Source organism: Schistosoma mansoni (assembly GCF_000237925.1).
Source record: "Schistosoma mansoni, WGS project CABG00000000 data, chromosome 3 unplaced supercontig 0141, strain Puerto Rico, whole genome shotgun sequence".
NCBI classification, from domain to species: Eukaryota; Metazoa; Platyhelminthes; class Trematoda; order Strigeidida; family Schistosomatidae; genus Schistosoma; species Schistosoma mansoni.
Window position 1 is genome coordinate 242,141 of NW_017386011.1, and position 12,199 is coordinate 254,339.

The window sequence follows — 12,199 nt, forward strand, 5'->3', positions numbered from 1 at the left end:
GGACTCAGATTGATCACATCGCGATCAGCTACCGCCGGCGTGGTTGTGTACAAGACTGCCGCTCCTTTTGGAGTACCTATCTGAAGTCTGATCATGCCCTGGTCTGCGCCAATCTCACCTTACTTTTCAGTGGCCGAAGGATTGACCACCACCAACGGATCGATGTTAGTAAACTGGCTGCAACATCTGTTGCAAGTAAGTATCGAGCGGAGCTAGCCTCTAGGCTAGCTACCACCCCACCGAAAAGTATAGATGAGCATTGGTTGCATCTTCACGACGCCATGAAAATGGCGAGTAAAGTCGCTTGTGGCTTCGCGAAACGTCCCGCTTACAAGCACTGGGTTTCTTCTGGCTCCTTACAACTGATCGAAGCCCGTCGGTCTACTCCGGGTGACCGTGAGTTTGACCACAAACGAAGGCTGTTACGTAATGAAATCGGGCAAAGCTTGCGTAAGGACCGGGAAGCCTGGTGGTCGGAGCGTGCTAATGAGATGGAAGCAGCAGCTGCATCTGGTAACTGCCGGAAGCTCTTCCAACTCATCCGAGCCACTGGCAGCAAGAAGTCTGGTGTGAGTGAAACAATCTGTGAGGATGACGGGATGCCAATCACTAACATCTGTCGACGTCTTGGACGATGGGCGGAATTCTTCGAAGGGCAGTTCAACTGGCATGCTGCTCCGGCAACATCAACCAGCTTGTCCTTCCCCCCATGGCCGGTGACGACTGATCCACCAAACGAGGCGGAAGTCCGCAAGGAACTCCAACTCTTGAAACGTTACAAATCACCGGGCCCAGATGACTTACACCCAGCACTTTTTAAAGATGGTGGTGACTTTCTGGCTAAGGAACTGACTGTGTTGTTTGGAAAGGTTTGGGAGCAAGAAAGTGTTCCAACATCATGGAATGAGTCGATAGTCGTCCCTATCTTTAAAAAGGGTTCACGTTGTTCCTGTAACAACTATCGGGGGATAAGTCTACTTTCGATTGCGTCCAAACTATTGGCTTCTATCATTCTTCGTAGGTTGTTTAAAACCCGAGAACGATTGACTCGCGAGGAGCAGGCTGGTTTTCGTTCTGGTCGAGGATGCATTGATCACATCTTCACCCTCTGCCAAATGTTAGAACACCGTCATACTTATCGCAGGCCAACAATCGTAGTGTTTCTTGATATCAGGGCTGCCTTCGATTCGTTGGACAGGACTGTTCTCTGGGATTGTCTATTGAAGAAGGGTGTACCTGAGAAGTTCATTAACATCTTAAAGGCCCTGTATACGAACACCTCAGGCAGAGTGAGGGCATACAACCACCTTTCTCCCTTGTTCCATTCGAGCAGTGGGGTTAGGCAGGGTTGCCCGATCTCACCATTCCTCTTCAACTTTGCCATCGACGACATCCTGGAAACAGCTCTGATGGATGTAAGTAATGGCAGTGTGGATATGTTGCCTGGAGAACGACTTCTCGACCTTGAGTATGCGGATGATATTGTCTTACTGTGCGATAATGCTCAAGCCATGCAATCCGCACTTAATCAGTTGGCAATCAATGTCCGCAGGTACGGCATGTGCTTTGCACCTGTGAAGTGCAAGGTACTCCTACAAGACTGGCAGGATTCTCATCCTGTACTCACCCTGGATGGTGAGCAGATTGAAGCAGTTGAGAAGTTCGTGTATCTAGGTAGCTACATAAGTGCTGGTGGTGGCGTGAGTGATGAGATTGATGCACGTATAATGAAAGCCAGAGCGGCTTATGCCAATCTGGGCCATCTTTGGCGCCTTCGTGATGTTAGTCTGGCTGTAAAAGGTCGGATCTACAACGCGTCGGTGAGAGCAGTTTTGCTCTATGCTTGTGAAACCTGGCCTCCGAGTTGAGTATGTTAGACGACTCTCGGTGTTCGATCATCGTTGTCTTCGAAGGATTGCTGACATCCAGTTGCAACACCATGTTAGTAATGCAGAGGTTCGGCAACGTGTGTTCGGGCGCAGAGACGATAATTCAATTGATGTTACCATCTTGAAACATCGACTTCGGTGGCTTGGATATATTTTACGAATGTCATCCCAGAGACTTCCACGTCGTGCATTATTTGCCGACCCTGGGACTGGTTGGAAAAAGCGGAAAGGAGGTCAGTGTATGACATGGTGTCGTGGCATGAAAGAAAGCTGCAAAGAGCTAGCTTCCGTTGGTCCTTCACGACTCCCTGGTTGGGGTCCGAGAGATGGTGCAACACAGTGGCTAGAGACGTTATCAGATATGGCTCAGAATAGAAGCCAGTGGCGATCCTGCTGCAACCGTCTTTTACTTTCTACATAAAGAGTGGTTCTAACTTTCCTAACTGAAAGAGTCTTCTGGTTGTACATTTCAGTCCGCCTTATCTTTTCATCTCTTCTCTTCCTACTTTCATTATTTTGTGTGGCGCATATGTACCTGGTGCCCTTTTGTACCAATATATATGTGTTTAAATAAATAAATAAATAAAACTAAACTGCTCTTTAAAGTGTTCCGCCCATCGTTCTAAACGTTTAGGTTGGGAGCAGATAAGGGTTCCGTCTTTTTCCGAGATTGTCTCACTTACACTTGACTTCTTAATTCCGGTTTCTTTTATTAGTCTGAATAGTTGCCTGGTGTTGCCTACAGCCTCTGCCTTTTCCATCTCTTTTGCTTTCGTTGCCCACCACTGCTCACGATCGTTCCTTAGACTTTTAGTTAACCTAGATCTAATTTGTTTACGCTCTTCGTCATGTTCAGAGCCGGATGGGATGAGTTTACGCGAACCCATCAGTGAAATAGACTTAGAGGAAATCCACTTGTTTTTTGGATCCCTATGGTTTAAATGACTAATAGATGTTACTGCTGTTTCCACAGCTGTTCGTATGTCTTTCCAAGCAGCATCTGGGTCAGTCTCGTTTACAGAACTGCCTAGATGTGAACTCAGTTGTTTCTGGAATTCGCATTTGGCTTTCTCGTCTTCCAGTTCAATCCTAATGGGTCTTCTTAGTGTAATTTTCCTGCGTCCATTGAGGCGCAGACAAATGCGCGCTCGTATTAAAGCGTGATCAGAGTCTAAACAAGTATTCCAATACGGGCGACAATCTTCTATTGAGCCTCTCCAACGATGACTGATGACAATATGGTCTATTTGAGTCCATCGTTGGTTTGGTGCAGGTGGTCGCCATGTTCGACGATGTCTCTCCTTATGTTTAAAATTAGTGCTTGCTAAAAATAAACGATTGTCTGAGCATAGTTGCAACAGACGATCACCATTATCGGTTCGTTGAGCCGGAATACTAAAACACCCACCTAAATGTCTTTCTGTTTGATTTAAGCTGCCTACCTGGGCATTAAAGTCACCCGCTACGACTACTATGTCTGAGCGCTTAGCTTTCTGAAGAAGCTCAGAGAGTTTTCTGTAAAAGTCATCTTTCACTTCATCATGGCTGCAGTCAGTGGGAGCGTAGGCAGAAACGACGAAAAGGCAACGACGTGTGTCCCTATCCTTCCGAGTTCTTACGGAGCCATTTAGCCGGACAGCACACAGGCGACTGTTAACGGGGATCCATTCTAGTAGTGCCTGTTCTGCCCTTGTACTTAGTACTATGCCTACACCTGCAAGTCCGCGAGAACTAGCCAACGGGTCGCCAGATACACGGAGGGTGTATTTCGTCGGCTGGCCATTTTGGCGAGGTGAGGTCAAGTGAATGACCACACTGGGATCCTGTATGCGTGTTTCGGAGACACAGCATACATCAATGGTACGAGATTCTAGAGTTTTAGCTAAGGAGGCCTGTTGACCGATTTGGCATAGGGTACGTACGTTGAAGGCTCCAATGTGTAGTTTGGAGCGAGGTTTTAGTAGACCTGGGACAGCGTTTCGCGCACTAGAATCGTTGGCCATGGTGACACTTGAGGAGGAAACCGAGAGAGGAAGTTTAATGTTGAAAGTCAAGGTAGAAGGAATAGTAGGAAGTGAAGAAGGAGATTGATTATGAATACAGTGGTCTTGAGTGTTGTTAGAGGTATGAGGGCAGTTATCACTTCCCGGTTGCCCACACCTTGGAAGGATTCTTCTAGAGGTACCTGAAAAGGAAATTGGGTTAGAAGTGGTCTTAATGACCTGAGAGCGTGACCGCAGTGCCCAAGGGACAACTGCTTGAGGTCGGTCACACACGACCTTTTTGTGGGTAGTTTTTGTGTTAGCTCCGTTCTTCAAGAAAACCTTACCTCCGGAGACGGATATCCGTGGGATAAGGCGAGGTGTGCATTGTTAGGGTCGACCTTTTCTAACCCCACCCCTCCTAGTGGGAAGGCAGCATCGCTGTCATGCTGGTTGTCTGAAGGAAACACCTTACTGCTGTCACACCTCTGTACAGTCAGCAGTACGACTTCGCCTTCGGACCTTGGGATTGCTGCTTTTAGTCTCACTGCTCTTCAACCGACCTGTCTGGCATGGTAGGACCTCGAGGAACGATTGTTCCAGTCAGCATAGCTCGATTGCTTCATCACGATAGGCAAGCCTGACCACCACGTCAAGGTAGCAGCAACGATCGGGGTCATTTAATCTTTGATGGGTGGACATCAGTATTATTAGTTTGAACATAACAAAACAAGGTCACGTCATATAGGGATTATTTATTTGAACACATAAATATTGGTACAAGGGGGCACCAAATACATATACGCCACACAGTATCGACGAGACCAGTAGCGGTTATCACTGATTTGTGTGAAGGCTTCGATACTGCCCAGGTGCCTAGACTAAAGCAGGTGATTCTCTTAGAAGGCCACAACTGGAGCCTTCGACCTAAGGGTTTAATTCATAAGGTAGGGGAGCGAGGCCAGGAGATACAGTCCCATGGTAGCCATTGACCAACAATATATTCATACTCCATTTGTTACTTCAGGATACTGGGACCCATGTGCACCATTGGTTTGGAATCAGGGTTTTCCAACGCCCCTAGGTGATTCCTCTATATCCTACATCCCGATTAGTGCTCCGGACATTCGCTTTTCGTCCTCTGAATTTAGTAAACAACACCGCCACAAGATAGCAGTGAGCAGGACTTCCCTGATAGTGGTTGTATACATGTGGCCATGTGAGAGCGTTTCGAGGAGAGCCGACTCTCTCCACCCTGGACCGTACCAGGGCATTTGGGGGCCTCATTTAGTGATACTGTCTTCTTTATATTTTATCAGTTTCTTATTTTTATTTTTTTAACTTTTGTTTCCTCATTTTCTTTAGCTGACTGTCTAATTACTTCTACTCAAAATACAACAGACCAACCGGAAGTTTTAGAATTCCGTAATTCTTTATCACCCATTATTATTAATGAATCTCAAAATGCAAATATTATTATTGAAGATAGTATAATCAATGATTCCTTAATAGAAAATTATCCTGATACTACTAATTTACAACAAAAAGTATCATCTAAATTTCATCTTATCAATCCGAATGTCGATTCACCAACCGGAGAATTAATTGTTCCAAAAATTAAACAAAAATCACATTTATTGAATGAAATTTATAATCAATCCAAAAAGCTGAGAAGGAAATCATCTGGTAATAATAAACGAATTTCAATTAGTGCCCCACTTACACCAGATGTTCTGCTGGATTTTGTCAGTTCTACACATTCAACAAAATCTGTTAATACGAAAAAGAATAACTCTCAATCTGTAGACAATAACTTGGCAAGTGTACAACAACAACAACAACTGAAAAAGTCGAACCTATTAACATATAAAAAATCTACGAAATTATTTTCGAATTTAAAGAATTCACCATCAGTTACACCTAAGTTATGTAGTAAGTCAATTCTCAAGGAGGTTAACCATAACAGTACTACTACTACTACCACTACTACTAATAATAATAATAGTGATAATAAGGCTAAACTAAAGACTACGCTATCTACAGGTAAAAAAACACCGATTCAAAAACAATCAAGACAGTCTACTCACAATAGTCAGTTAAGAAGTAAAAGTATTACAGAGGAGAAAACGAATAATAATCAGGAAACTAAAAATCTCTTAGCATTATCTAATCGTAAACAGAATGTCAACTCTTCAAAAGATGTTTCAACTCAACAGCGAAAAAGATCACGGAGTGCATTATGTACACAAACACTACGACCTGTAATTGTTCCTCTACCGTCTACGATAGATTCAGAGGCAACAACAAATAATACTTGTTTACAGAAATCGGAATCACTTAGCAAGCAACAAGAAAAATCAACTCAAACTTTAATGGTATCTAATCCCATCCACAAAACATGTGGTTTAACCAAAGAACTGTTGCCAGACAATCATTATAAAGGAAAGCCAAATATTAACGAAATTACACCATTATCAACAACACCGAAACGTCTGTCTGTGAGTCAAATAAAAGTAAGTTGTCATTGTGTACCCTGTATAAATCCTTATATCAATGACCGGAACAGTAGCTTAATGGTTTAGGTGTTCGACTTTCAACCACTATGTTTCAGGTTTGAGTTTCATCCCACCTCGGTTCAAATAGCCCTCACTCATAATGTGTGGCTCAAAGCTGAGTACAAGAATCTTTACTTGGTAAATAACCTGTATCATCATATCACTAGTTGTAAAACTTTTCATGGTTATAGTTCCATAGAACCTCTAAATTTTTTAATATACCAGCAATGTATTGCAATGGCATAGACTTTCATTGATTTTATTGAAATCTACTATCAGTATCATGGATTTAAGATTTAGTTTTTTTCAGTAATGTGGTTTGCGGGGACTGGTTTAATTTGATAAACTATTTTTGTCACAAATAGACGTCAGTTGTAAAACTATATGAAGTTTTTGAAGCTCTGAGTAGCTATTTCGTTCTAGATTGGAGCTTTAAAGCATTACACATTTATGACATGTATCACTAATGACACCGACTAATTATCACAGTATGTTGCGAATTCGTTGAGATCAAAAGTGTAGACCATTGAACGTTGACTCAATGGTTTAAACATAACTCTGAGAGTGAAGTTTCAGGAGTTCAATCTTGTATAGGGTCATAGATACAGAATTCCAACAAGTCTCAAATTGAAATGTACCAACTGTCTGATACTTCCTGATTTTCAATTACTTTCCAGACAATATCAGTCCCTGACGAAAAGTATCCGCCAGACTTCATTAATTTGATAGTATTGATATATTTATGACGGATATGATGAGATGCAGTTATCTCAAGATCGGCGTAGTTTATTAATATTAACATACTCATTTACTGAATATGCGTATCTGATATCGACTGTGAGAGTTAAACGTTCTGAATTATCTCATATTTCTGGCTTCTTTTACCTGATGAATTTTGCAAATACCTACATTTGGTCATAGATGCTATGAGGTAAATCTCTCTAATTACCATAATGTTTCACAAACACGTGTCTTCAGTGACCTGGGATATAGCACTAAATGTTCCAAACTTTTTTTGTGTTAAGTCACCGCTAAAAATAAAATATTTTAGATCAGAGTTACAAACAAATATTTTTATAATTCCACGTCCTTTTCCACTAATATCGAGCAAGTGTACAGACTCTAATACTGAATCATCTGTAAGAGAATAATATGAAGATTATTGAGTCAAAAGTTATTGTACATGATCTGTCTGATAAATATGCAAACTGGGCTTGTTTTTGGTGAAGCTGACGAAAAACTTCGAGAAAATTCATGAAATATTGAGGACTATTTATGAAAATAGTGGATTGAAGAAAATTTTGCGGAACGATGCCACAGCTATAGAGCGTGACTTTTAAGAATTTTTAAACAATGGAAACAGATGGGAAAAGTGTACTGCCACTAATGAGCGGTATTTTGAAGGAAGATAATATTGATATACTCTAAATTATGCTAAGCAAATTGTCCATAACCTCAGTTAGCATGTCTATCGGACGAACTACTTGGAGTTCAGTAGAGTAATAAAGTACAAAAATATACCAACTATCTAATTATATGGTTTACATGACAAACTGATTTTAGACAACTACTGAAAGTCAGGATGCACTGGACAGCTGTTTCGTCCCAATGGAACGCCTTGACAGCACCATCCACAACATCGACGAGGGTTGAATCCGGGACCTTCGGGTTTCTTACCTAGCGCCTAACTTTTGGATTATTTGGCTGCCATTTAGTGTTGTACATGTATAATTTCAATCCATTCATAATTTCGCGCGACCATCTTTTATTGCCTTAAGTGCGTAATGCTCTGTGAGGCCGAAAGGTCTTGGGTTTGGTCCCCAGTGGGGTTGTAGATGTGCACTACTGAGGACCCCTGTACTAGAACTAAACGGTTGTTCAGAGTTTCTCGTTCTCCGGTGGTTGTTCAAATAGGATCAATTCGTGAAGGAAACTACGAAAATTTAAGTCTCCACAAAGCCATACAGTAGTAGTCTGGTTCTAGTTTGTTTTCACGTAAACACAACCAGGTTTGGAACTTTTAAGTGAAACATGGTATTCCATGCCTGGAAAGGCAAATTAAACAAAAACTGGCTTATGAGAGCCTCCTCAATTTTTATTTTTGTTATTCAGTTTAACTACCACTAAATCAATTTTTTGTCATTTGTCTGCATCAATGTCTGAGGTCATTCTGTCGACCCCAGAGTGTACGCAACCTTGTCTGTCATTTTTTATTTCCAGATGACTTATTAACACATGAGATAAAGTCTGTCAGGCCTGATGCAAGCAAATCCGACGGACATATCGATGGGTCATTCTACTCGTAGGATCCCCTCATTCTATTCAAGTCTTGAGTTTATTTATCTTTCAGTGTGATGGGGAATATCACCATTGTCCCTTAAAGCTGCATATTTTTTGTCAACTGACTTTTCAATCAAATATTATTCATCATTATGATTCCACTTCACTAAATTATCTGTTTTTTCTTAATTTAGACTATCAATAAACGTAGTAGTTTAGAAGAATTCCGGTCTACACCACAGACACGACGCAAAGGTAATATAATTTGATCAATAATTATTCTCTATTGACCGAAATGACGTTGTAACCACATAACGAAGTGCATATTTATGGTCTCGGCCTCAAATTACGCTTTTATTATAGGCGTTAGTTATACTACTCAATCATCCAAACCAAATTAGTTGAAGCAGGATCCGAATTATTGATCCAATCGTTAAATATAGAGTCCTTTAAAACCAACAATTTACCGTTCCATATTTGCTTTTTTGTTGATGAATTAATGGATTAGTGGTAAAACACATTATTGGTTTGAACCGCGCTCCACCTACTTTGATGTAAAGGACGGAGTAATATGATCACTTATTTCCACATTGCTAAAGTGATCACGGAACTACTCAACTTTTGTTAAGAATGCTAAAGTCTTACTAAAAACAACGACCGCGAATTCTTTTTACATGACTTTTGATCTTTTCTGATTAGTTCCAACTTTTAGTTCACTCATTTTTGGTATGCTCGAGCATGCTGAGTTGTACCACTTCAAGTTGTTCTTCTTGAATACTAAATTTTTCCTACACTTCGTCTTTCTTCTGTATTAGGAAATACATTACTAGAGAATCAAAACTACGTGAATACAACGCATGTGTCAAGTAACTGTCCTCGTGATCAGCACTAGCTTTTTCACTAGATAATAAAAATAATTTCTTCATAATTTATTTATCTTAACACATAAATATTGGTACAAAGAGGCACCAAATATATATGCGCAACACAAATCTCATTTGATTTGTGTGAGGGCTGTGATACTGCCCAGGTGCCCAAACTAAAGCAGGTGGTTTTCTTAGGAGGCCACACCCGGAGCCTTTGATCTAAAGTCCTAATTTACAAGGCAGTGGAGCATCATGAGGAGATGCAGTCCCATCGTATGCGGTGACTAACAATAGGTTCATACGCCATTTGTTCTATCGGGATACTGAAGTCCATGTACACCATTAGTTTGCAATCAGAGTTTTCCAACTTCCCTAGGTGGACTTTCTGTGTCCACCAACCCGGTTAAAGCGCCGTACATTCACTTTTCGTCCAATCAATTTCGTAAACAACACCTACGCCACGAGAAGGCAATGAGTAGAACTTCCGTGACAGAGGCTATATACGCGTGGCCATGTGAGAGCATTTGGAGAGGGAGAGCGGACTCTCCTCACTCTCTGCCGTACCATTCGGGGACGCTTTATAATTATCTAGATTCCAATGCAGAACTCTAGTATATTTGTCATTTTTAAGGCGATAATGCTTTTCATCTTAAATTTGCATACTATATAGCAGTTGCATTTTAAATTATACAATATTTTATAACACTTTTCAGAGATGTCGATAAGATCTCCAGCGGCGTCTGAAATAGGCGCAACAAGAATCAGCATAGTATTTAGTGGAACTCAGTCAGAGTGAGTTTTTTCTCAATGTTATTTAGATTAGTACTATATGCTGTTAACTCAAATGTAAACTTGTCTTTATTAAAAAGTCAACTGTCTACGACCAATTCATAACTGGGTATTCAGTTAAAAATATTGTTTAATTGGCTGAATCATTCAATTAGGCAAAAAGCTTGCTTTCTATTTATCACGGTCCTCACATAAATCAATGATAACTGCTACTGGCCTCATTGTTATTGGGTGGTGCATACGTATTTAGTGCCCCCTTGTACCAATGTTTGTGTTTAAATAAATCACATCTCTAAACTATCGTTTATTGTTATTTTAGGTTAAAAATAAAATATTTAAATTGACTTAGTATTGCTTGTTTGAATCTATATCTAGGCAATACGCACAGTATGCATACATGCCATTTAGAGACTGACCAGTTGCAGTCCTAAATAACATTGGGAAGATTCAAACAAACAATACTAAGGGAATTCAAACTTCACCTTATTGCACAAGCAGTTGGCTATCAGGACTCAGTAGCTGGGTGGATCACGCGATGGCGTTTAGATCTAAAAGTACTGGGTTCGAGTCCCAGAGTAAACATCAACTCTGAGATGCAGGTACATTCAGCTGACGAGTACCAAATTTATTTATTTAAACACATACATATTGGTACAAAGGGCACCAGATACATATGCGCCACACTTGTGTGAGGGCTGTGATACTGCCCGGGTGCCCAAACCGAAGCAGGTGGTTTTCTTAAGGGGCCACACCCCGAGCCTTTGACCTAAAGGTCTAACCCACAATGCAGTGGAGCATCGTGAGGAGATGTAGTCCCATGGTAGCTGGTGACCAACAATTGGTTCATACGCCATTTGTTCCCTCAGGATACTGGGGCCCATGTGCACCATTGGTTTGGAATCAGGGTTTTCCAACGCCCCTAGGTGATTCCTCTATATCCTACATCCCGATTAGTGCTCCGGACATTCGCCTTTCGTCCTCTGAATTTCGTGGACAATACCCGTGGTGCGAGAAGGCAGTGAGTAGTACTTCCCTGACAGAGGCTATATACGCTTGGCCATGTGAGAGCGTTTGGAGAGGGAGAGCGGACTCTCTCCACTCTCGACCGTACCAGGGCATCTAGGGGCCAAATAGGACGAAGTGTCGCGCGTCCTGGATTCCACTGCTAGCCACTATCCATCTTTGCTTACAATAAAATACTTTGTTTTTGATATGAATATGAATCTCTCATGATATTTAATGTTCTGTTTTGTTTTGTTTTAAAAAACTTTTTATAGAGAAGAACAAGTTTTGATTGCATTATTGAAATCAAGCAATTTAATTGGCTATGATATCATTAAATCTTCATTTTCACATTCTTCTTTAACAAAAATAAAAAATAAACATGGTACAGCCAATCGTTCTGTTGGGTTATTACCATTTACACATTTAGTCACAGAATCACCTTGTCGAAGAACGTTGAAATTATTTCATGCTTTAATTCGTGGTGTACATATTGTTACTACGGATTGGATACGTCAATCAGTAACTTTTAATATGTGGTTATCTGAATCAGAATTTAAAGTAAGTTCTGTTTTTTCTTAGAACTAAATTACTTAAGTTCAGAAGGGGATTTTGTGGATATTTCAGTATTTTCATAGTTGAAATCATGAGTCAATTAAAGCTAGACCACCATGGAAAACTTGGAAGCACTGGACGGATATCAATGTTACTTGTCACATGTATATTTTTTCCCCCACTTTGGCAATTATTATCCAGTACATAGGTATTTTTCCCAATGCATGTCTTGCGAATAATACTCCACTAACTGCATTTTTATGTAACTATTAAATGGATTG

General features: G+C 40.8%; 1 protein-coding gene across 1 annotated transcript in view; it reads left to right on the top strand.

The window, feature by feature from the left end:
- Smp_176500 (mitotic and DNA damage checkpoint protein hus1,putative) overlaps positions 1–12,199 on the top strand; it is a gene marked incomplete at both ends in the record, with an annotated part of 44,556 nt that overhangs the window by 7,311 nt on the left and 25,046 nt on the right. The window contains 4 exons of the mRNA XM_018791226.1: positions 5,237–5,803; positions 5,915–6,384; positions 8,901–8,961; positions 10,286–10,341. Coding sequence (XP_018645563.1) covers positions 5,237–5,803; positions 5,915–6,384; positions 8,901–8,961; positions 10,286–10,341 — 1,154 coding nt within the window. The remainder of the gene's footprint in view (positions 1–5,236; positions 5,804–5,914; positions 6,385–8,900; positions 8,962–10,285; positions 10,342–12,199) is intronic.